The sequence below is a fragment of the Bos indicus x Bos taurus genome, chromosome 10 (assembly GCF_003369695.1).
Source record: "Bos indicus x Bos taurus breed Angus x Brahman F1 hybrid chromosome 10, Bos_hybrid_MaternalHap_v2.0, whole genome shotgun sequence".
Classification (NCBI taxonomy): domain Eukaryota; kingdom Metazoa; phylum Chordata; class Mammalia; order Artiodactyla; family Bovidae; genus Bos; species Bos indicus x Bos taurus.
Genome location: NC_040085.1, coordinates 71,618,800 through 71,644,092, shown reverse-complemented (window position 1 = coordinate 71,644,092; position 25,293 = coordinate 71,618,800). Strand labels below are relative to the sequence as shown.

The 25,293-nt window shown below is 38.6% G+C and overlaps 1 protein-coding gene across 6 annotated transcripts in view; it reads right to left on the bottom strand.

Annotated features, from left to right (window-relative positions):
* FUT8 (fucosyltransferase 8) overlaps positions 1–25,293 on the bottom strand; it is a 333,890-nt gene that overhangs the window by 4,478 nt on the left and 304,119 nt on the right. For all 6 annotated transcript variants that reach the window (XM_027554345.1, XM_027554347.1, XM_027554344.1 and 3 more), the window contains 3 exons: positions 22,428–22,674; positions 17,449–17,625; positions 8,383–8,533 (listed from right to left, as the gene is read on the bottom strand). In XM_027554345.1, coding sequence (XP_027410146.1) covers positions 8,383–8,533; positions 17,449–17,625; positions 22,428–22,674 — 575 coding nt within the window. The remainder of the gene's footprint in view (positions 1–8,382; positions 8,534–17,448; positions 17,626–22,427; positions 22,675–25,293) is intronic.

Here is a 25,293-nt window from a genome sequence, read left to right as displayed (position 1 = left end):
CTCTCTGGGCGTTACAAACCCAAATCACATAGCAGGTAAATGATGCCTTCCAGCTGATCTCAATACTCATCTTTGATACTTGACAGGTAGCATGATTGAGAGGAGCAGTCTCTATGGTTTGCAAAGCAGCGGATGGCCACATGCAGTATGCCTTATTTCACTCACTGCTGACGTGTCACTCTATTGTTTTTAGAACACTACTAAGCACACAGTTCCCACTCTAGTACTCTTGCCTGGAAAATCCCATGGACAGAGGAGCCTGGTGGGCTGCAGTCCATGGGGTCGCTAGAGTCGGACACGACTGAGCAACTTCACTTTCACTTTTCCCTTTCATGCATTGGAGAAGGAAATGGCAACCCACTCCAGTGTTCTTGCCTGGAGAATCCCAGGGACAGGGAAGCCTGGTGGGCTGCCGTCTCTGGGGTCGCACAGAGTCGGATATGACTGAAGCGACTTAGCAGCAAGCACACAGTTATGAGTAAAAGCAAAAATCCTGCCAAGGGATAAAACATAGATATGACTGGATTAAGAAAAAAATTTAAAAAGGAAGGAAAGTCTGAATTTTGTCCCTAACAGCCAGCTGAGCTTTGCATGAACCTCCAAATCTTTCTGAGAGCAGATGGGATACTGGTTTTTTGTCAAAATAGACAGGGCCAGAAAGATCTCCCAAGTGTGAAAAGTTGGAATTGGGCTCGTGTCTCTGTGAGGCTGGGGTATCTGTACATTTTTACTGCAAATTGCTCTATTTTACTCTTCAGTGAGAGGACAGTATCTGCTGCTATTTCATAACCACACCTCCATGGAGATCCCTATCCAGAGCTGTCTGTCTGGAAATAAAATCAATGTCTGGCTTCTCCTTCTGGGCTTTTCAAAATCTGATGCAAAGTGTGACGAAGCCAGTTGTATTGTGTGTGATTTGGAATGAAACAACAGAAAATGCCACAAGAATGTCGCATTAAGTGCCACACAGGAAGTGTCCTAGGGGGAAAAAATTTGTCCTATGGTGATTTTAATGACTGAGAAACTACTGAACAAATATTGACTGCTCCTTAAAAAAACGTCGATTACTTACAGTCTTTAAAATGGACATCTACAACCATTTTTGTAAATGAGATTCCAAGTTCTAAAACTTATTCAGATCAGATCAGTCGCTCAGTCGTGTCCGACTCTTTGTGATCCCATGAATCGCAGGACGCCAGGCCTCCCTGTCCATCACCAACTCCCAGAGTTCACTGAGACTCATGTCCATCGAGTCAGTGATCCCATCCAGCCATCTCATCCTCTGTCGTCCCCTTCTCCTCCTGCCCCCAATTCCTCCCAGCATAAGAGTCTTTTCCAATGAGTCAACTCTTCGCATGAGGTGGCCAAAGGACTGGAGTTTCAGCTTTGGCATCATTCCTTCCAAAGAAATCCCAGGGCTGATCTCCTTTAGAATGGACTGGTTGGATCTCCTTGCTGTCCAAGGGACTCTCAAGAGTCTTCTCCAACACCACAGTTCAAAAGCATCAATTCTTCGGCGCTCAGCTTTCTTCACAGTCCAACTCTCACATCCATACATGACCACAGGAAAAACCATAGCCTTGACTAGACGGACCTTTGTTGGCAAAGTAATGTCTCTGCTTTTGAATATGCTATCTAGGTTAGTCATAACTTTCCTTCCAAGGAGTAAGCGTCTTTTAATTTCATGGCTGCAGTCACCATCTGCAGTGATTTTGGAACCCCCCAAAATAAAGTCTGACACTGTTTCCACTGTTTCCCTATCTATTTCCCATGAAGTGATGGGACTAGATGCCATGATCTTCGTTTTCTGAATGCTGAGCTTTAAGCCAACTTTTTCACTCTCCACTTTCACTTTCATCAAGAGGCTTTTTAGTTCCTCTTCACTTTCTGCCATAAGGGTGGTGTCATCTGCATATCTGAGGTTATTGATATTTCTCCCGGCAATCTTGATTCCAGCTTGTGTTTCTTCCAGTCCAGCGTTTCTCATGATGTACTGTGCATATAAGTTAAATAAACAGGGTGACAATATACAGCCTTGACGGACTCCTTTTCCTATTTGGAACCAGTCTGTTGTTCCATGTCCAGTTCTAACTGTTGCTTCCTGACCTGCATACAAATTTCTCAAGAGGCAGATCAGGTGGTCTGGTATTCCCATCTCTTTCAGAATTTTCCACAGTTTGTTGTGATCCACACAGTCAAAGGCTTTGGCATAGTCAATAAAGCAGAAATAGATGTTTTTCTGGAACTCTCTTGCTCTTTCCATGATCCAGCGGATGTTGGCAATTTGATCTCTGGTTCCTCTACCTTTTCTAAAACCAGCTTGAACATCAGGAAGGTCACGGTTCACATATTGCTGAAGCCTGGCTTGGAGAATTTTGAGCATTACTTTACTAGCGTGTGAGATGAGTGCAATTGTGCAGTAGTTTTAGCATTCTTTGGCATTGCCTTTCTTTGGGATTGGAATGAAAACTGACCTTTTCCAGTCCTGTGGCCACTGCCGAGTTTTCCAAATTTGCTGGTATATTGAGTGCAGCACTTTCACAGCATCATCTTTCAGGATTTGGAATAGCTCAACTGGAATTCCATCACCTCCACTAGCTTTGTTCGTAGTGATGCTTTCTAAGGCCCACTTGACTTCACATTCCAGGATGTCTGGCTCTAGGTAAGTGATCACACCATTGTGATTATCTGGGTCGTGAAGATCTTTTTGGACAGTTCTTCTGTGTATTCTTGCCACCTCTTCTTAATATCTTCTGCTTCTGTTAGGTCCATACCATTTCTGTCCTTTATCGAGCCCATCTTTGCATGAAATGTTCCCTTGGTATCTCTAATTTTCTTGAAGAGATCTCTAGTCTTTCCCATTCTGTTGTTTTCCTCTATTTCTTTGCATTGATCGCTGAAGAAGGCTTTCTTATCTCTTCTTGCTATTCTTTGGAACTCTGCATTCAGATGTTTATATCTTTCCTTTTCTCCTTTGCTTTTCGCTTCTCTTCTTTACACAGCTATTTGTAAGGCCTCCCCAGACAGCCATTTTGCTTTGTTGCATTTCTTTTCCATGGGGATGGTCTTGATCCCTGTCTCCTGTACAATGTCACGAACCTCATTCCATAGTTCATCAGGCACTGTATCTATCAGATCTAGGCCCTTAAATCTATTTCTCACTTCCACTGTATAATCATAAGGGATTTGATTTAGGCCATACCTGAATGGTCTAGTGGTCTTCCCTACTTTCTTCAATTTCAGTCTGAATTTGGCAATAAGGAGTTCATGGTCTGAGCCACAGTCAGCTCCTGGTCTTGTTTTTGCTGACTGTATAGAGCTTCTCCATCTTTGGCTGCAAAGAATATAATCAATCTGATTTCGGTGTTGACCATCTGGTGATGTCCATGTATAGAGTCTTCTCTTGTGTTGTTGGAAGAGGGTGTTTGTTATGACCAGTGCATTTTCTTGGCAAAACTCTATTAGTCTTTGCCCTGCTTCATTCCGTATTCCAAGGCCAAATTTGCCTGTTACTCCAGGTGTTTCTTGACTTCCTACTTTTGCATTCCAGTCCCCTATAATGAAAAGGACATCTTTTTTGGGTGTTAGTTCTAAAAGGTCTTGTAGGTCTTCATAGAACCATTCAGCTTCAGCTTCTTCAGCGTTACTGGTTGGGGCATAGACTTGGATTACTGTGATATTGAATGGTTTGCCTTGGAAACGAACAGAGATCATTCTGTCGTTTTTGAGACTGCATCCAAGTACTGCATTTTGGACTCTTTTGTTGACCATGATGGCTACTCCATTTCTTCTATGGGATTCCTGCCCACAGTAGTAGATATAATGGTCATCTGAGTTAAATTCACCCATTCCAGTCCATTTCAGTTCACGGGCAGTATTAAAAAAAACAAAACCCTTCTGATATTTTGCCCATCTGCAACTGAGTGAGCTGTCAACTGCTGTTATTTCTCCAAATGTAATTTCTTTGCTTCAGATTTAAGATTGTTTCGTTAAATATGAAAATAAACGACATAGTAGATGGTTAGGGTATACACAACTTCCAGTAACACAGAACAAGGTTAGAGTATTTGGTAAAATAGTTTGGAGTGTGACTCACTGCATAGCTTTCAAAACTTAGTGGATGTTCTTGAAAAACACTGCCTCTAAATTTCAGACTAAATCCTAAAGCTTGTTTTCTTCAATTTATGAAGCTTTTAGGACAAACCTGGCTTTGAGAAAAAGCTTTGATGAAAGAATTCAGAAAACTAAGAATAACAACAGTAACAAAATTAGAGAGCAGAGTCATATTCTTGGCTTTTAAAAACTTTTCACTTAAGGAGAGACAATTCCCAGACCTTATTTGTGGATATAAAACCAAGGATCTTTAGAAGCCCTCAGGCTGAGAAGAATGGATCCAAAACCTTATAAAGAATCCTGATTAAGGAGTCATGACATTTCTGCCTATAGTTTCTCAAACTTCAACCAGGCCTTGCAATTTCCCTCCAACAATGCATTTTATTCTTCCAGGATTTTCTACAATAGCACACTGTCAACAGATAAACTCACTTGTTATATAGCATAAACGCTCTAAAGGGTAGTAGTATACAGGAGACAGAAAGTTTACATGACTGAAACTGTAGGATTGCCAAAGCATTATGAAGAAGAGTCTAAACTTTTATTCCTTCTCACCATTTCTTGAAATGAGATTATCATCAAGGAAAATTTGAAAGCTGGTTGTCCATGTTTTATTCTGGGCTTAGATTTGGTTCTCATTGTTTTATTTTCTTGTCCCCCTTCCCACTTTCTAGCATGCCTGTGGCATATATAAGAAAGCCTGCAGATTAATTTCCCTAAAGTTAAAACTATATGCAAGTTTACCTACATTTGCTACAGCAAATACTGTTACGTATCACTCACCCTTTGGGAATGAAGAGTTTTTGTTTTTTAAAATTCATTATATGGTGATGCTGTCCTTCAATGAGCTAAAGAAAGTTAAGACGGTACCTTGGCATAGAAATTAATATGGTGAATGTTACTGTTTGTTCTTCTTTATGAAGAACGTTACATGCGTCAATGCACACAATGACTGTGTGGACCCTACACATCACCTGTGACCATAAGTAGAGGTAACGGTGTCCTTGAATAGCATGTTTCATGTTCCTTCTAAAATGTGAGAACATATAGTCTGAAATGGGGCCATGTGAAAAAGAGCTGCTCAAATAAATACTGTAGAGTCTAACAGGCAAAGACAGTCCTATACCTATTCCTATATAAATAATAGCAGCTAACGTTGCATTTAATATATTGCTCAGTACTATTCTCTGTGCTTTTTATCTATAATAACTCTTTAATCCTCACAAAAACTTTATGCAGTAGGTATTATTATTACTATTTTTATAGGGAGGGGAAAAAAAAGTCAGTGATAGTCTAAGTAATTTGTTCAAATGCCACAGTCACTAAATGGTCAAAGTTGGATTTAAAACCCAGGTAGAGTGACCCCAGAACCTACAATGCTTCATTCTTATTCCCTGCCTTATGAAGTTAAAAGCTCGACACTTATACCATCAGTGAGTTTTTCTCAAACTCCACTGCTGCTGTTGTTGAGACATTTTGGGGGCATTTTTAAAAAAAATCCTGGTTTTGATTTATGGCAAGGAAACTATGAGCCAGCAACCAACTTCACATTTTGGGGGCATTTTTCAAAAAAATCCCAATTTTGATTTATGGCAAGGAAACTATGAGCCAGCAACCAACTTCACTCACACCATAAAAATATTAAACTGTATCAAATGCCTTTATACTAAAAATATTTTCAAAAAATACTGAAGTGCAAGTAAGCTCAAAGATTTATCACCAAGTGTGGAATTATTCCACAATATCAAATGCTAGACCCATTAGTCATCAAGAAAGGAGATGATCACATTTAGCAAACTGCTACTCATTATATAAATATAAGGTATTTTTACTACTAAACTTTTATTCTGAACCCTAACATAAAATGTCTGAGATATTCAAATCTATTTTGGGACACAAAATATTGGTTCAAATTAGGAGAGTTCTTTTGGATGAACTTTGACTTGCCAAGAGTTTTAACGAACAATACAATATATAATCACGAATCTTATTCCTTTGGACACAATCAGACCTCTCAGCACTCTGTCTTCATATAAACTGTCTTTCTGGATCTGGGGTCTGAAGAACACACTGAGGTTAATATTATGCATAAAACAGAACAAAGAAGTATGAACAATATGTTCTTCAAATCTGGACAGGTTTCCATTATCATGAAGTGACAGAACTCCTGACTTCTGGGTCAAAAGAGTTGTGAGGCTATAAGGATCAAAAATTCTACAGCATATCACTGAAAAGGAAAAAAAAAATTTTTTTTTTCTTTCCAGAATGAGCCTAATGGCCTAATTAAAGAGAGCTGGAAGAAAGGAAGCAAAACACAGAGCACTTGTAAGTCTCACTGTCTACCTACATGTAAGATCTGCCAATGTTTAGACATGCTTATATTTAATTTTGAGTGTGTGTGTATGTGTTCAGTGGCTCAGTGTGTTCGACTCTTTGCGACCCCATGGGATTATGTAGGCAAAGATCAACTCCTCTGTCCATGGGGTTATCTAGGCAAAAATACTGAAGAAGGTTGCCATTTCTTCTTTCAGGGGGGTCTTTCCGATCCAGGTATTGAACTGGCGTCTCCTGCATCGGCAGGTGGATTCTTTTACCACTGAGCCACCTGGAAAGCCCTTTGTTTAATTCTAGAGCTTTATAGTTAGAGCAGTGGTTCTCACAAGGACGATTTTGCCCTCCCACTTCCCCAACCTGGGATATTTGGCAATGGTCTGGAAACACTGTTGACTGTTACAACTTGAGATGAGGGTCTACTGGCCACGGATGCTGCTAACCATGCTGTAGCGCACAATACAAGGGCCCACAACAACTTATCCAGCCCCCAAAGTCAGTCGTGCCAGGTTGAGAAACCCTGGACTGAAGGAACAGACTTTAGGCCTAAAATTTATGCCTAAGGGGGAGATGGTGCATCTGGAAATTCTTGATTCAATTGCTCTAACAACAACCATTTGAAAATGTGTTACTTGCACCTGTTGATCACACAGGCACACAGCCAGATTATCAAAAGCAGTTTAGAGGGACTAGGTAGTTACAACTCCTCCCCCTACCTCCCATAAGAACAGAAAAGGGACCTTTTCAATGATAGGATCCTAACCCCACTTAGGGAGAAGTATCCGCTATGGATGCCTTCATGTTTCCCTTCTGATGAGGACTGCTGCTTTGTGATTCCTGTTCTGGGTAGCTGTCTTTGGGTCTTAAGTTGTAGTCTTATTCCACACCGAAGGAACTCATACAGCCTTTGTTGGGGTAAGTATCTCTCCAACAATCATAACACCACACCATTGTGAGAAAGTACATTGTCACATAATAAAAAACTTGTTATTTTCTTTATACTTCTCTGCAGTATATCCCCATGTAAATGATGTGACTTTCCTTTTCACATTTTCTTTTCTCTGCTTCTTCAAGCTTTTAGGCATATATTTATCTTACATGCTTTATATTTCTTGGTAATTATTCTCTAGTTATTTCATGTGAATATTTTGCTCACTAGATTTCGGACCAGGCTAAGATCTGTATCTTCAATCCCATGAAATCCCCTCTACCCCAGCATAGATCTGAGCACAAACAACCATTTAATAGCTTGTTGAATAAACTAACCAGTAATATGCACATAAATAAGAGAGCTGAATAAAATACACAACAAATATTTCTGTGTTGATATTCCACTGGGCAAATAAGGCTGACTGGACACTCATAAAAACATACACCAAACCAATAACATATAGTTTTTCTGTAATAGTTAAAGAATGATTATAATATGGTATTGCTTAAATATATTGTACTATTTCTTGCTAGGTAGAAATGTAAAAGGACTTGAAGAGGAATTATATTTGCTCTTTCTTATTTTCTACAAAGCAATGAATCAAATTGCTGAGTCAAAATGCTGAGCATTTAAGTCTCAGTATCAGTGCACTGACGTGTAGAAATGGACGGATTCTAGTTACGTATTGATTGTATGCAAAATCAGAAAGTATGAAGTAAACTTACTTGCTGTTTCTGTTAAATGCTGTGAATAAGCCAAACACTTTACAACAACCCCAGTAGCTGGCTTCATTAGAGATGTATTCAACAACTGCTTGCAAACAACTAAATGTTCAACGTAATCAAAAAGCTATGCTTTCTGGAATCTTCTCATCTTTTCATAAAAGAGATCATTTCCCAATATTAAAACATTGCACTTGAATCATGATAACTAACATTTTTAAAAAAGATCCAAGAACTTCCTGACCTAATATAACCACAGAGTATTGACCATTTAAAAATGCTTACCTGGGATGAGAACGTACACACCAGGAAGTCTGCCTGGGAGAGAAAGTGTATATCCAGGATCACACCTCGGAGTGAATTTTCTGTGTATCGATTGTGTAGTCCAGCTGACCAAGAGATAGAGTTATCACTAATAAATTCATAATGGGGGTACCTGGAAAAAGAAACAAAATCACTGAAATTATAGAATTCTATCAGGAAGTAGTATCCTACCAACAGGAGGTGGACTTCCTTTACACAGGTGTGCCTCTTTTTCCAACAGTAAGGAGAGCTTTAACTCTGGCACTCAATAGAGTAGCTGACAAAGCATCTTTGAATCCACTGATGGGGCAGAAACCATTCTGGGGTGTCCTTTATGTTAAAAGTTATTGGCATGTCATATAAAGGACACATATGCATCAGAACGTCCCTTTCAGTTCATGAAATAATTGAAAATAGAAAGCTCTTTCTTTGTAACGAGTGACCTTGAAGCGCTTTTTCAACCTGCTTTCATTTTTTTTTCACATCGACACATTTTCATTTTATGCATTCCTCTCCCACTTTTATCCTTAAACTATCTTTTTCATCTTTTTAAAAGTGTAATTTATACATTGTCTTTTTCTTCCAGTTTTATTGATATATAATTGACATACAGTACCGTATAAGTGTAAGGCACAATGAACTGACTTACACACGTCACAAAATGGTTACCACAATGAGTTCAGTCACTATCCCTCATCTCCTAAAGAGACAACATTTTTTAAAAAGGAAAAAAAAATTTTTTCCTTGTGATGAAAACTCTAGGGATACAATGTCTTAACATTTTGCTGTGGCTAGGACATTCAACACTACGTTGAATAAAAGTGGTAAGAGTGGCCATCTTTGTCTTCTTCCTGATCTTAGAGGAAAAACTTTCAGCTTTTCACTGCTGAGTATTACGCTAGCTGGGGGACTGTCATATATTACAGCCTTTGTTATGCTGAGGTACATTTCTTCTACATTCACTTAGAGTTTTATTATAAATAAATGTAGAATTTTGCCAAATGCTTTTTCTGCACCTATTGAGATGATCATATGACTTTCATCCTTTGTTTTGTTAATGTGGTGTGTTGCACTGATCGATTTGCAAATATTGAACTGTCCTCATATCCACATGATCATGGTGTATGATCCTTTTAATGTATCGTTGGATTCAGCTTGCTAACATTCTGTTAATGATTTTTGTATCTTATCAATGATATTGGTCTGTAAGTTTCAATTTTTGTGGCATCTTCGTCTGGTTTTTGAATCAGGGTGACCTTTGCCTTGTAGAATGAATTCAGAAGTCTTCTTTCTTCAATTTTTTGGAAGTACAGGCATTAATTCTTCTTTAAATATTTCATAAAATTCACCCATGGGGCCATCTGGTCCTGGACTTTTGTTTGTTGGAAGCTTTTTGATTCATCTTGATTCAGTTCCATTCCTGGTAATTGATTTGTTCATATTTTCTATTTCTTCCTAATTTAGTCTTGGAAAACCGTAAATTTCTAGGACTTTATCCATTTCTTCCAGGTCGTCCATTTATTCACATATAGTTGTTTGCAGTAATCTCTTTTGATCCTTTGATTTCTGTTGTGTTGTTATGGATAGATTGCTCATCTACACTTTGCTTAGTTCTTTTGGGGTTTGTTCTTTTGTTTGAAGCACATTATTTGTCACCTCATTTTTGCTTAATTCTTTGTGTTTATTTCTATATATTAGACAGGCCGGTTATGTTTTCTGTTCTTGGTGAAGTAGCTTATGTAGGAGATGTCCTATGGGGTCCAGCTACATACTCCCCGCTCTGGTCAACAGAGGTTGTATGTGGGCTGAGGGGGCACTTCTGTTGTGGTGGGGCCAACTACTGTGGGCAGGCTGGGAGGGAGGGCTAGCTCTCAGCTTGGCTGGCTGTCATGTCCTGCCTTATGTGGGGGCTGCTAGCGGGCTGGTGGGTGGGTCTGGGTCCTGACACAGCTGGCTACATGGTCTGGGAATCTTAGGGCTGGTGCCAGCCGGCTGCTGGATGGGGCTGGGTTCTGGTGCTCCTGACTGCAGGTGCGCAGGTCCTAAGGCTGGTCTGGTCTTGTTGGTGGGAAGTGCTAGGTCCCAGCACAGCTGGCTTTGGGGCCTGGGGATCCCAGTACTGGAGGCAATCACCTAGTGGGCACATAAGCCCCCAGTGCTAATAGGCTAGAAGGAGGACTCGAAAATGGAGCTTGCTAGCACCAGGGGCTCTGTGGTAGAACGAGCTCCCCACTGCCTGTGGCCAGGGTCTGTATCATCAGGGGGAGTCCCAATTGCCTTCTGCCTCTCTAGGAGGCTCCAACCTGCTTTCAAATTTGGTCACTGAGCTTTTCCTTTAGAATATAAATCTCATGATTAAATCTCACTTAAATTTTTAGTTTAGAATTTGTGGTATTTCAGACTTGTCTCCTTTAACTTCCATATGTAGGTCTGGCACGCATGCATGCTCAGTCGCTTCAGTCGTGTCCGACTCTTTGCAACCCCAGGGACTGTAGTCCGCCAGGTTCCTCTGTCCATGGATTTCCCAGGCAAGAATACTGGAGTGGATAGCCATTTCCTCCTCCAAGGGATCTTCCCAACCCAGGGATCTTCCCAGGGATCAATTCCGTGTCTCAGGAATTGCACATGGATTCTTTACTGCCGAGTTACTGGTGAAGCCCTAATCCCCATTAGCACCATCTTAACAAATAATGGTGACAAAGAAACCATTCTAATAAATTTATGTTAGTAAATTCCATGTAGATGTTCACCAACTAATATTGTGGTAGTCCTGAGAGGATATGTGTTAAAAATATTGAAACAGGATGTCTTTTAAAAATCTACCATACGTTCAAATAATTCTACTCTGAATCAGAGGTTTAATTATATTTCAGTATAGAGTGAATAAATTTTCTCAGTACATGTGATAGATCAGAGTTAAGTTGTCAACTTTGGGAAGTTACATGCAAAAGGGATAATCATTGTACTTCCTTTATATAATTTTTAATAATTAAATTAAGCACTGTAAACGGCTTAGAAGAGTACCTGGTATACAGTAAATGCTCAATAAATTTAGCTAATCAACTAGCTGTGACTGTCAAACATTCTTTCCTCAGACATCCACTTGGTTTTATCTCTTACTTCCTCCATGTATCTCTGCTCAAATGCTAGCTCTTAGTGAGGAGTTTGGCAAACCTTAACCCTTCTACTTGCTTAATTTTTCTCCATGGCTCTTATCACTCGACATAATATTTATTTACTGTTTATTTTGGGCTTCCCTGGTGGCTCAGTGGTAAAGAACCTGCCTGTTAAGCAGGAGATCTGGGTTCAATCCCTGGGTCAGGAAGATCCCTTGGAGAAGGAAATGGTAACCCACTCCAGTATTTTTGCCTGGAGAATCCCATGGACAGGGGAGGCTGGCAGGGTACAGTCCATGGGGTCACAGAAGAGTCAGACATGACTTAGCAACTAAATAACAACTGTTTACTGTCTGCATTCATTCCCACCTCCATCATCCCTAATTAGAATGTAAACTCTATAAAAAGAGAGGTATTTCTTCTGCTCTGTTTACTCTGTTATTCTCAGCACCTAAAAGTGAATCTAGAATGTAACAGAAGATCAATAAATATTTGTTGAACTAACAACACTTTCTATTCATAAGCCCTGAGACAGCAAGTGCCACTTTAGGTGGCTTTTCCCACACAGTATTTCCCAAAGGTTAGAACTATGCCTTATTTTCCTTTGCATCACAGCATCTAGAACTCCACATAGTCATGTGGATAAACACATGAACAGTGAGTGCTACCCACGACTGGGACGTTTTCCTAATTCCCTAACAGCTGCTTCAGATTTCTCTTCATTCCACAGCCTCCAAGGAGCTTTCTCTCACTGCCTCTAATAATGACTGTGAAGAAAAAGTCTCTGAGCACTGTTTCAGACTGGTATTCAGTGATCAGATCCATTTGGCCTCATTATTTTTGACATTTTGCCCTCCCAGCTCTGAATCAGGGAGATGAAGGAAATGTCACGTTTGTTCTATAAAGAAAACAACCAAAGAGACTTTTAATGTGATTCCTGTGAAGATGCATATATCCAGGCATGCGGCTAAAACAGAAACAAATAAATATGAAGGCTGGAGGGTGAAGGAGGAGGGAAATGGGTTAAAACACACCAGCACAGGTTGTATCCTAGAGTAAAGACTAACTCTGTCAGCGTGGTATGAGTACTCAGTGGAACAAACAGAGTGATCCTTTTACTGAGAAGTGACACTAACATTATGCCCTTCCGAACTTAAAGGCCTCTTTCTGGCACCAAACCAAAAGGGCACCTAAGTTCCTCAGGCCTTATCTCTATATGCAAAAGAGCTTGATGAAAGATACTGAGTGTTGAAAAAAACACAAACAATGGAAATAATGAAGGAAGGAGATTCTGTACTTTCAACAATGAGCAAGGAAAACTCCACACAAACATGCTTCTTTCCGTCTTATGCCCACAAGTATGCAGCAGAGGAGGTCTTCCACTGTAAGGCTGCAGAGACTGGCAATGATTTTAAAAAGCATCATTTCTTCCTCCATGTTGTAAAAATTTATTTTTTATATCACCCACAAAGAACTAACTTGAAATTAAAAATAGCATCAAATTTTCCTTTGTGAAATCTTTCTTCAGACTGAGGGAAAGACTCCTCTTGACTTCACTACCTAGCATACAACTCCTTCAGGACAAGTACTGATATATGATGACACTGTGATTAATGGTTACATGTATACTGCCTATCAGCTAGATACTCCTTGAGAGGAGAAGCCACATATTATTTTTGGTTTCTTTGTGTATTCCTAATGTGAGAAATGCCAGGCTGGATGAAGGCACAAGCTGGAATCAAGATTTCTGGGAGAAATATCAATAACCTCAGATATGCAGATGACACCACCCTTATGGCAGAAAGTGAAGAGGAACTAAAGAGCCTCTTGATGCAAGTGAAAGAGGAGAGTGAAAAAGTTGGTTTAAAACTCAACATTCAAAAAACGAAGATCATGGCACCTGGTCCCATCACTTCATGGCAAACAGATGGGGAAACAATGGAAACAGTGACAGATTTTATTTTCTTGGGCTCCAAAATCACTGTAGATGGTGATTGCAGCCATGAAATTAAAAGACGCTTACTCCTTGGAAGAAAAGCTATACAAACTTAGACAGCATATTAAAAAGTATAGACATTACTTTGCCGACAAAGGTCCATCTGGTCAAAGCTATGGTTATTCCAGTAGTCATATATGGATGTGAGAGTTGGACTATAAAGAAAGCTGAGCACCAAAGAACTGATCCTTTTGAACTGTGGTGTTGGAGAAGACTCTTGAGAGTCCCTTGGACTGCAAGGAGATCCAACCAGTCCATCCTAAAGGAAATCAGTCCTGAATATTCATTGGAAGGACTGATGCTGAAGCTGAAACTCCAATACTTTGGCCACCTGATGCAAAGAACTGACTCATTGGAAAAGATCTTGATGCTGGGAAGGAGGAGAAGGGGACATCAGAAGATGAGATGGTTGGATGGCATCACTGACTCGATGGACAAGAGTCTGAGCAAGCTCTGGGAGCTGGTGATAGACAGGGAAGCCTGGCATGCTGCAGTCCATGATTTTGCAATGCAAAGTCAGACATGACTGAGCGACTGAACTGAACTGAACTGAATGCCCTGTAACTGTGTCTAGCAAATTGTATGTAGTTAGATTAAAATGGTGAAGACATTTACCACTATGGATGATTCTTCATTGGATATGGCAACCAAATGCTTTAGAAAACCATTTTAACAGATTTCTCTGGCTTCTATTCATTTAAATAAACTTAATTTTAGGAAGAGCTCATCTAGCATTTTTCATAAAGAGCAAAATAAATATGTAAATATTTAATCTGAGAGATTTTTAATGGCTTGTTTTTTTCTCCTGTTCCACTCCTACGCTCAATCTCCATTATCTCAGAATACAATATTGGACAGACAATTTTGACAGTTCTTATTTCTTTGACTGCCAAAGATTTAACACTCTTAATTTAAACACTCTTAATACTGAATTACCTGAGGAGATCTCCATGTTACCAATAGCTGTCATGGTCACTGGGATGCTGGTGCTAAAATCTCGCGAACGAAAGAGAAACCTGAGGTGTAATACTAAGCAACAAAGCATTAACTACTGGAGTCACAGACACAAACTAATCTTGACCCCTTTTACAAAGAGTAAGTTACTCAGAAAAAAGGTTTCTTCTCTGTATGAATCCTATGCATCACTTAAGTTTAATTCTCCATCTCTTCACCCTCTTGAAGCAGAAAAGTCTTATAATCACCTTGGATACTATATACCTTGTTGAGAAATTAATTCATGTTTTTGGTTTCCTGAAACAATAACAGCAGTTTTATGATTTGTTTAGGATCAAAACCAGTCATGAGAGGTCAAAAGCAGAGTTAATTCAAAGTGGAAAAAAAACACTGAAGTAAAATAATGAAGGTGAGACACAGAAAAGCCAAAGGATTTCCAAAGAGGAGTAAATATGCATAAAATGCAATTGCTATATTTATAACAGGAATATGGAGGAAAATGCTGCCTGAACTACCACGGGGAGAGGAGTTACTACTAGCTACTGACCAAAAAAAAAAATCAAGTTTTTCTATTCCCACAGTCCAAGTAGATACTACTGCCAACTGTACTATAAGGATTGCTTGGTGTAAGAATATCATGCTGTGCTATGGATTACAGCTGTAACATGTTCATATTCTTTTATCTAAATACTCCAGATTAAGGAAATAATATGGATAATTTTAGGCACACCTCACTGCACTGGAAATAACCTGTCAAATAGTAGGAGAATGGTCAAGTAAGCAATGGTATTTCTATTCACTGGATATTTAATCACTGAAAAAAAAAAAAGACTGACAATGGCTTTTTTTTTAGCAACCTGTGAAAAGGGATTGATTGCTATATTAAGAAAAAGAAGAGTTCAAATCATATAGAATATGATCAACCATTAAAATGTATAACTATATAAATATCTGAAGGAAATATGTTGATATTTAAATAGTTGTTACCACTGAGTAATGAGATTATGAATAAAATTTTTTCCTTATTTGTATACTCATCAACTCCATATTTTCTAATGAGCATGAACTACTTTGTTAATCAAGGGGAAAACTTATGATGTATTCAAGAACAAGTAAAAGAGTAAATAAAGTAATATTTTAATGTTTTTTTCCACTAAGGTACAAATTCAGTCAGGTATTTTAAAATGAAGGACTACGATGAACTATTTCTCTTTGTTTCTAATAGATCTGCATATCAAACTGGAATAGTATCTGTGGAACTTTTTTCTTGTTTTGTGTCCAAATCTTCATTTAATCCCTAACTCTTATATAAGAATTATAAGTATAATACATAACTTGGCTTCTATTTGGCTAATGAATTTCTTGGCCTTTTGGTTTGTACGTGTGTATATGTGTGAGAGAGAGACAGAGAGTGTGTGTGTCTGCATAGAGGGAGCCTTAAAGAAAAAGCAGTTTATATCAGGTAATTTGCATTCTTACAAGGTAGAAATAGGGTTTAAAGGATTATCCAGTGATTTGGATAAATACTTGCATTATAGTCTTCATTCCAGATTTGTTTTTCTTCCCAACATTTGTTTTTCTTTGTGACATAAAAAGGATTGAGAAATTAATTAAAAGTCAAATAGGTCAAATGACTGACTGCTAATAAAATGTTTTCAAACTGAGTGGACTGAAACGAACATAACTCAGTACCTACTGAACACTTACTAGAACTAGGTATAGTTTCAAAGTGCTTATAATGTGAGGGAACCAGAAATAAGCAAGTGCTAAATATTAAGATAAATGCACTTAGGGGAGGAACACTTAGTCAAGGGTTCAGGGATGATTTCTGGACTAGATGGTATTACTGAATTGCAAGGAAACCAAACCAGTCAATCTTAAAGGAAATCAACCTTGATTATTCATTGGAAGGACTGATGCTGAAGCTGAAGGTCCAATACTTTGGCCACCTGATGCAAAGAGCCAACTCATTGGAAAAGACCTTCATGCTAGGAAACACTGAGGGTAGGAGGAGAAGGGGATGACAGAGGATGAGACAGCTGGATGGTATCACCAACTCAATGGGCATGAATCTGAGCAAACTCTGGGAGACAGTGAAGGATGGGGAAGCCTGGCGTGCTGCAGTCCACAGGGTCACAAAGAGTTGGACACGACTCAGTGACTGACCAACAACAAAAGCACTACTCACGCTGTCCATTCCCCTATGAGGAATTCCTTGAGAGCAGAGAGTGTCTCGTGTATCATGGACCCCCCAGCACCTAGCACAGTGCCTGAAATATAGGGGGTGGGCTCAGTAACAATGGTGTTGCTCAGTACAAGCTAGCAGTCCTTATTCTTTCACCGATGAAACTCCTCTTTTGATTCTCTGTCTTTTAAAAAAATATAATCTCCAAATTCCAGAAGTTTTTACAAGGTGAAAACTTGTATCTTACACATGGTTTCAGCTGCCTTCGGTTCTTAGTGAAGACTGTAAGAGCAAAAGGACAAGTACATTGTGTGTTTCATATTTAACAGTCTTGTGAACTGATTAGTGTTATGGACTGAATGTTTGTGTACCCTCAGAATTCATATGTGTAAGCCCTAACTCCCAGTGTGATAATATTTGGAAATGGGGCCTTTGGGAAATCCTTAGTGTGGAGCCCTCATGATGGAATGAGCGTCCTTACAAGAGACACCAGAAAGCTTGCCCTCTGCCTTCCAAGCACACAAAGGTCGTGAGAGTATATGATGAGATGCCTGCTGCCTAGAAGTCAAGAGAAGGGGTTGCAGAATGAAGTCTACACCTTGCTGGCACCACAAATATGCTTTGACCGCTTTGACCATAACAACAGTTGCACGAGCACACAGTTGTTTGAATTTAAAACCCCCAATAATCAGTAATAACATTCAATGTAACAAGAATCACCAGTCATGGGAAATTAAGGATTCATTTTGACTGAAAAGAGATGGTCCGCTGTAGAATCATTAGTTTATCTAACTTACTTTGTTTTTGCCTCCTTTAATAAAGAAGGGTCATCTGTGGCCAAATAAACTCTTTTTTTATCCACTTGCATTCTGCGAGCAAGAAGCTGAAAATGTTCTTCAACATGCACCATGTATTCCTCAATGGGATGGAAGGCTGCTTCTGTTCCCACTTTGTCTGTGCGTCTGACGTGGACTCTGCAGGGACAGAGAGATAAAGTCAGATTCCGCTGAAAATGCTCCGATCCACAGAGTACTTTTAGGGTATTCAGCTTTATACCTCTATTCATGGTGGCATTATGGACGTTTCCATTTCTTTTTTTAAAAAAAATTTATTTATTTTAATTGGAGGATAACTGCTTTACAATATTGTGATGGTTTTTGCCATACATCAACATAAATTGGCCCTTCTCTCACATCCCTTCCCACCCTGTCCCTCCAGGTTGTCAAAGAGCACCAGCTTTGGGTGCCCTGCATCATACATCAAACTTGCACAGGCTACGTTTTACACCTGGTAATGAATATGTTTCAATGCTATTCTTTCAACTCATCCCACCCTCTCCTCCCACTGAGTCCAAAAGTCTGTTCTTCATGTCTGTGTCTCCTTTGCTGCCCTGCACGTAGGATCATCAGTACCGTCTTTCTTCCAAATATATGTGTTAATATACAGTATTTATCTGACTTATTTTACTCATATAGTAGGCTCTAGGTTCATCCACCTCATGAGAACTGACTCAAATGTGTTGCTTTTTATAGCTGAGTAATATTCCGCTGTGTATATATACCACAACTTATTCTGTGGATGGACATCGAGGTTGCTCCCATGTCCTACCTCTTGAAAATAGTGCTGCAGTGAACATGGGTATGTGTGTCTTTTTCAATTCTGGTTTCCCCATTTATGTACATTTAAACCAATTTTTCTTTCATTTTCAACATTAGAAAAAATAAAACCAATATTAAAAAATTCAAACACATGTATTCGAAATATATTTGCATATTAATACAAGGGGGATTAGAAAATAAGTCTTTGAAAAATGCTTTAAAGAGAAAGTAATTGGCCAATCAGAAGTAAATGGGAGATTCTAGAGTTAGACTGTATATAAGGCAGCAAATACCAACCAAAAAACTAGAAGTAATTTTAAATATTTTTGACAATAAAGGATGTCAAGACTCACAGTTATTATTATAGAACATTAAATATATCATTTGTAATGTTTTGATGCCAAGTTTTCTTTTTCTTCATTTTATCCTGTATTATCACTGTAACAGCAGCTTGTAGAGTTTAAAGCTAAGTTAAACACAGACCTGCAAGGATAGTCTCTATAGCACAATCAAGGCAAGGCAAATTTTTTAAGAGTTCTTACTATTTTAAGTTCATGGAACCATTCTTTTTTTTGTTGTAGGTATAATGAATTTCCTTTCTCTGCTGTTTTAGCCTACCAAATACAAGCAGAGACTAATCTCATCTGTCCTATTTAAGAAAAGCTCAAAAACTGTCAAATTGTAGAACTGGGGACACAAGAGTTACACTATCTTGCACTGAATAAGGCCTCAACTTTCAACAGTATTTTAATGAAATTAAGAATAACAGTAATCATAGTTGGTTTTCATAAGTTAAAACACTCCTTACATTTGCCCTTTCTACAACCCCTCTCTTCCCAAGTTACTAAACCACTGCTCATAAAAAGCAAAGAACAAGGTAGATTTGTTTCCTTTTAGGTCATAATATATGAGCAAGTCTTAAGTCAAGCCTGGGCTTCCCTGGTGGCTCAGATGGTAAAGGATCTGCCTGCAATGCAGGAGATTCAGGTTCGATCCCTGGGTTGGAAGATCCCCTGGAGAAGAGAATGGCATCCCACTCCAGTATTCTTGCCTGGAGAATTCCATGGACAGAGAAGCCTGGCGGGCTATAGTCCATGAGGTTACAAAGAGTCAGACATGACTGAGCGACTAACACTTTCACATTAAGTCAAGCCTGCTGCTGCTGCTGCTAAGTCGCTTCAGTTGTGTCCGACTCTGTGCGACCCCATAGATGGCAGCCTATGAGGCTGCCATTTATTATGAATCTGGAGTGAGGATTCAGTTTCATTGGAGTTACTCTGTCATCTTCACGGCTATTCTTTCCTTTGCATTTCAGATGATAGTCCAGATGTGAATACTAGCATATGAGCACCTATTGTATCACATCTTTTCCTTTTCACAATCTTCTTAGTCACTGGTTCTCTCAGAAAATTTGGAATTGCTCATTGTGCTCCGGAGATGAAATGGGACAGAAAGAACAATTCCACTGAATTTCAATGAGAAGTTTCATAAGAAGAAACACTACTTGAAATTCTGATTTTTACCATGCATTTGTTTTAGTACCATTTAGAACAGGGGTCCAGAGAAGGCAATGGCACCCCACTCCAGTACTCTTGCCTGGAAAATCCCAAGATGGAGGAGCCTGGTAGGCTGCAGTCCATGGGGTCGCTAAGAGTCGGACACGACTGAGCAACTTCCCTTTCACTTTTCACTTTCATGCATTGGAGAAGGCAATGGCAACCCACTCCAGTGTTCTTCCCTGGAGAATCCCAGGGACGGCGGAGCCTGGTGGGCTGCCGTCTATGGGGTCGCACAGAGTCGGACACGACTGAAGCGACTTAGCAGCAGCAGCAGCAGAATAGGGGTCAGTAACTTATATACATATGAAGATGAAGGCACAAGTGGAAAAATGGGAAAGGAGATCTATAACAAAAAGGAACAATCAAAGGAAGAGGAGCAGAGTACTACTAAGCAATTCTCTCAGTTCTCCAAGTATTCCTAAAACTAGGCCTGGACCAATAATTTCAGAGGACCTTAAATGGAATTTCATGAAAGAATTAGAATGTTAGATCTGTGAAGGATATAGAATGTATCTCTTTCATCTAACAGTTAAAGAAACTGATGCCTCTGAAGACATTTCAGGAAACAAAATGACAACATAAGGCAAAAAGGAATGTTGGTTTCTTTCACTGCATTTCAGCCCAGTCTTGTAAAGTAAAAGTTACTTGTGTGCCTGATTTTCATTATCACAGCTCCTCGAGGGCAAGGAATCTGATTTTATTTATTCCCAGTTCCACCAAACACAACAAATGAATGAATGAATGAATGGTGGGTAGACACAAAAGTCTATTATTGTGTTAATGATACCTATTATCTAACCCAGTGCTTTTTTTTTTTTTAATACACAAAGAGTGACAATTAACGAAGGCCGAGGATAACCAAGTAAGTTGTCCAAAGTCACATAACTTGCTAAGTTGTAGAAACTAGTCTGGACTCCTAGATTCTTGAATTCTAGTGCACCCCTCTTTCAGACAACACACTACCTCAGTGTGCAAATAACTTAGTTGTCTGCAGAACTTCAAGTTCCTGTATTTGGTCAGTTCTCAATGTGGGGGATGCTCCATGAAAACTTAATAAAGTTATCTTTCTGCTATGTAAAACTACAGGTTATCCAAACAAAGTTAAGAAGCTTTAAGTCCTGGTTTTGCCTTTATAAACTCTGGAACTGTGGGAAGAGATTTTCTGTAAAATGGTCATCTCTGCCTATTTCACTGGACTGTGTTACAGGATCACTGAGATAATGCAGTTGAAGTTATTCTGGTAATGTAACTACTATCCTGCATCCTTCTCCACCTTGAAAATTCTGTTCTAACACTGTGGTTCTGAAGGCTTTCTTGGTCCAGAAAGTACATTTCCCCTTCCCTGACTTCTCATAAGACTTTTATGCTTTTCCTCAGGGCATTAATCACATTCTCCCAGTATAATGTTAGTTGTTAAGTCTCTTTTCCCATGGACTGTAATGAGTTGAAAGGAGTCATTTAAAAAAAATTAATCTTGGTCCCCCACAGTAGCAGGTATTCAATAAATGTTCTGCAGATAAGTGAATGAATCAACACATGTATTAATATTAATCAATAGCTGACTTTATTACAAACAATAGAAGCTGCAGAATGCCACAGTCTAGCCTACAAATCTATTTTCAGGAATTACTTAAGCATCAGTCTCTGAAAGGTAATAACATTTTACAGTGTATTTTCTCCTTACAGAACCAAAATCCTTTTTTCATTCTTATATTATCACATCATCATTTTTAGGGGAGGTATTACCTTTCCTATTTTACAAATGGAAAAAAAATCAAAGCTCAATAATGCTATTATTAATAACTTGACCCAGAATTAGGGAACAGGCAGGAGTATTACCAAGGTCACTTAACTCATATTCTTTCCTTTAGGCAAAGAACATTTCCTGTGGTGTGAAATCTGGCATCAGGACACAGAAAAACTCATTCATAACTTTTTATGTATGGGTATAGGACAGAGCACATGCTTGTGAGCAAAGGTGTTCTTTTGGACTTTTTTTGCTTCCAAGATTTCCTGATACATTTCCTTTAACATAAGCATGAGACTGAATACATATATAAACAGTAATTACTAAGTGGGCTAAGAGACAACTTTAAATAACAATTTCAACATTATCTTACGTTACAAATGAAATCTTTGTTCTCAAAATGGGTTCCAAAACAAAAAAGAAAACAGAACATCAAAAATGCAAAATAATCACCAGTGGCAATGAAAGAAACCTAAGAATAAGGCGTAAAAAGAAAAGCTATAAATGTGAGGGCCCCATCTCATGGCCCTCTTAGAGTAAGATAGGAAGCATGTATAGTATCTAAAATATTCCCAATAAAATAAAATTTTGCTTGTTTCCCCAAGAGAGACAGCTAATTCAGAAATATGTTTTAATATATTTGCTGAATGAATAAATGAACAGATTATTAAGTGACTAAATGATGATGACTCAGCTGTTCTAAGTGAACAAAGGAAGAATGATCTCCCTGTGGCCTAAGGTGAACACTGGAACCTCTTTTTGGGGTGTGGCTATGAGAATTATACTAAACCTTGTAACATTCATACTGTACTCTAAAGTTATGTACCCCTGTTACTACATATCACTTTGGGAGAAACAAATCATATTCTTACCCAATAACTGGATGTTTGAAGCCTAGCTTCTTGGTGGCCTCTTCTATTTCCTTTTCTAGCCAAGGCTGCGGGCGGATCAAGTATTTGACAAACTGGGACACCCACCACACTGCAGGATCACCATGGACTCGTACAAGCCGATCTGCAAGGTCTTCTGGTACAGCCAGGGGTAGATATGGAGGACGAGGATGAAGACTGTCCACAATGGGGAGCTCGACTACCTGTACATTTTTGTCCTTTATTTCACCTGAGGGAATACCAAAGCATATCATCACATTGTATTGTGTGTACAACTACCATTTGACAAGAACTCACTCTGGGTGCTTTTATTGGCGCAGAAACTCTAAAGTATTACAATTTTCATTTTATAGAGGAAGTTAAGTAACTTGCCCTCGGTACCAGAGTAAAAGTGACAGAGCCGAATTTCACATTCAGGTTGGTCTGCCTCTCAAGTGTGTGGCCTTTTCTTTACTACCATAATGGGCTGCCATATCAATACCTCATAACCCAGATAAAGATGGTTTCCAGCACTTCAAGCAGCTAATCAGAGAATAACCATATTGTCAGTGGACACGTTCCCCTAGGCAAAGTCCTGTTTTTCATAACTGTTTTTCTTTTTAAAATTTGTATTGCAAAAAAAAAAAAAAATTTGTATTGCAGTACCACTGACTTACAATGTTGTGCTACTTTCTGCTATATGGAGAAGGACAAATATCAAAGGATAGCGCTTACATGTGGAATCTATGATTGTTTGTTTTGAATTAGACAAAGAGTTCTCAAAACTTCCAGCATGTCATGATAGCAAATGGCTCTTGCATACTTTTATGACAGAGCACAATGACTCTGGAGATATCTAAAGATTACAATTTTAAGACAAGTATCTCTTTTAAAGAAACAAAATAAGATAGTTCCAAAATCTTTTTTTTGCCTGGCCAAAAGTAGACCTATTATATTTTCAATGATGACCATAATAGAATCTGTGTTTATTGTATACCTGAATAATTTTAATTTCAAGTTAGAAAAGAGATAGATAATTGCTGTAAATTATGATTAGTTTTGAAATTCAACTTCTATGTACCATTAATGTTACTGCTGTTCTATCAACTTTATAATACATTGAGAACAAACCAAGATGTTATAATCAGCATCCTCAGAGTTTATGTCACATTTTAAAGACCACATAGTATTAATAATAACTAGAAAACACAAACATACTAGGCAGAAAGATTTCACAAATATAAAATATACTGACTTAAATCTTAAGTAACAAAATATATTAACCTAAACATACAAAATAACTCCAGTTAAGATGTTGTCATTGGGCATAATAAATTAGAATCACAGTTAATCACTGGGCCATTAAAGAAAGAATGTATTTGTAGTGAGCACACCTAGAATATGTTTGAAATATATTCACCAAAATGAAACACAGTCCTTAAATTTTGTTTTTCTATACATGGAAAAAGTGTTTTAAAATAAATTACATGATCTGGGTATGTCACTCAAACCAACTGTATGGTTATTAGAAAGTCAGTTGTAAAACTAAGGATTAGAAACATCTGGTTAATATTTTCACTGATATGTAAAACTCATTTCAGGAGTCTTAGAACAAAACCCTTGACACATAATATATGTTAAGTGAATAAATTAGAATAAACAAATTTACCACCAGTATTGGAGTTTACCTTGTATGCCAGTTAAGAAAGAGCTGGGCACCTTTATCAGATGAGAAACTGTAATTAAGAGTGTTTAGGGAAACAGTGAGCTGCATTTTAAATTAAGTTCTAATATCTCCCTAAGGCAAGGAAAATTAGGGTGCTTTCCCCAGTGTGGAGATGATAAGTAGTATATGTATGAGAAACAAAAAAAAAACTAAGGTAAAAAGCTAGCCTTTTCTTATAAAAAACAAAGAGAAAAAAGAAGGAAAACCCTAGCTTCTCCTATATGACCATAAACAAAAGCAAAATTAGTACAGCTACTTTCTTTTTGTAATTTCTTCCTGAAAAGGTTATGCTAAATTTCCCATGTAATTAGCTCCAAACTTCACTCAAGAGAAAGTATTACCTTCTATAAATAATTGTCCCAAGGCCTTAATTTCCGTATAGCTAGCTCTATTGACTATTTCATTTCAGAAATGAAAACTATGCTTGCACCTTCAAGACAAAGAACTCAGTATATTTGTATTGACTTATTTATTCATTCACTTGTTCAAATATTTACTGAATACTACACCAAGCCGCTTGATGAACGTGAAAGGGGAGAGTGAAAAAGTTGGCTTAAAGCTCAACATACAGAAAATGAAGATCATGGCATCCGGTCCCATCACTTCATGGGAAATAGATGGGGAAACAGTGGAAACAGTGTCAGACTTTATTTTTATGGGCTCCAAAATCACTGCAGATGGTGACTGCAGCCATGAAATTAAAAGACGCTCACTCCTTGGAAGGAAAGTTATGACCAACCTAGATAGCATATTCAAAAGCAGAGACATTACTTTGCCAACAAAGGTCCATCTAGTCAAGGCTATGGTTTTTCCTGTGGTCATGTATGGATGTGAGAGTTGGACTGTGAAGAAGGCTGAGCGCCGAAGAATTGATGCTTTTGAACTGTGGTGTTGGAGAAGACTCTTGAGAGTCCCTTGGACTGCAAGGAGATCTAACCAGTCCATTCTGAAGGAGATCAGCCCTGGGGTTTCTTTGGAAGGAATGATGCTAAAGCTGAAACTCCAGTACTTTGGCCACCTCATGTGAAGAGTTGACTCATTGGAAAAGACTCTGATGCTGGGAGGGATTGGGGGCAGGAGGAGAAGGAGACGACAGAGGATGAGATGGCTGGATGGTATCACTGACTCAATGGACATGAGTCT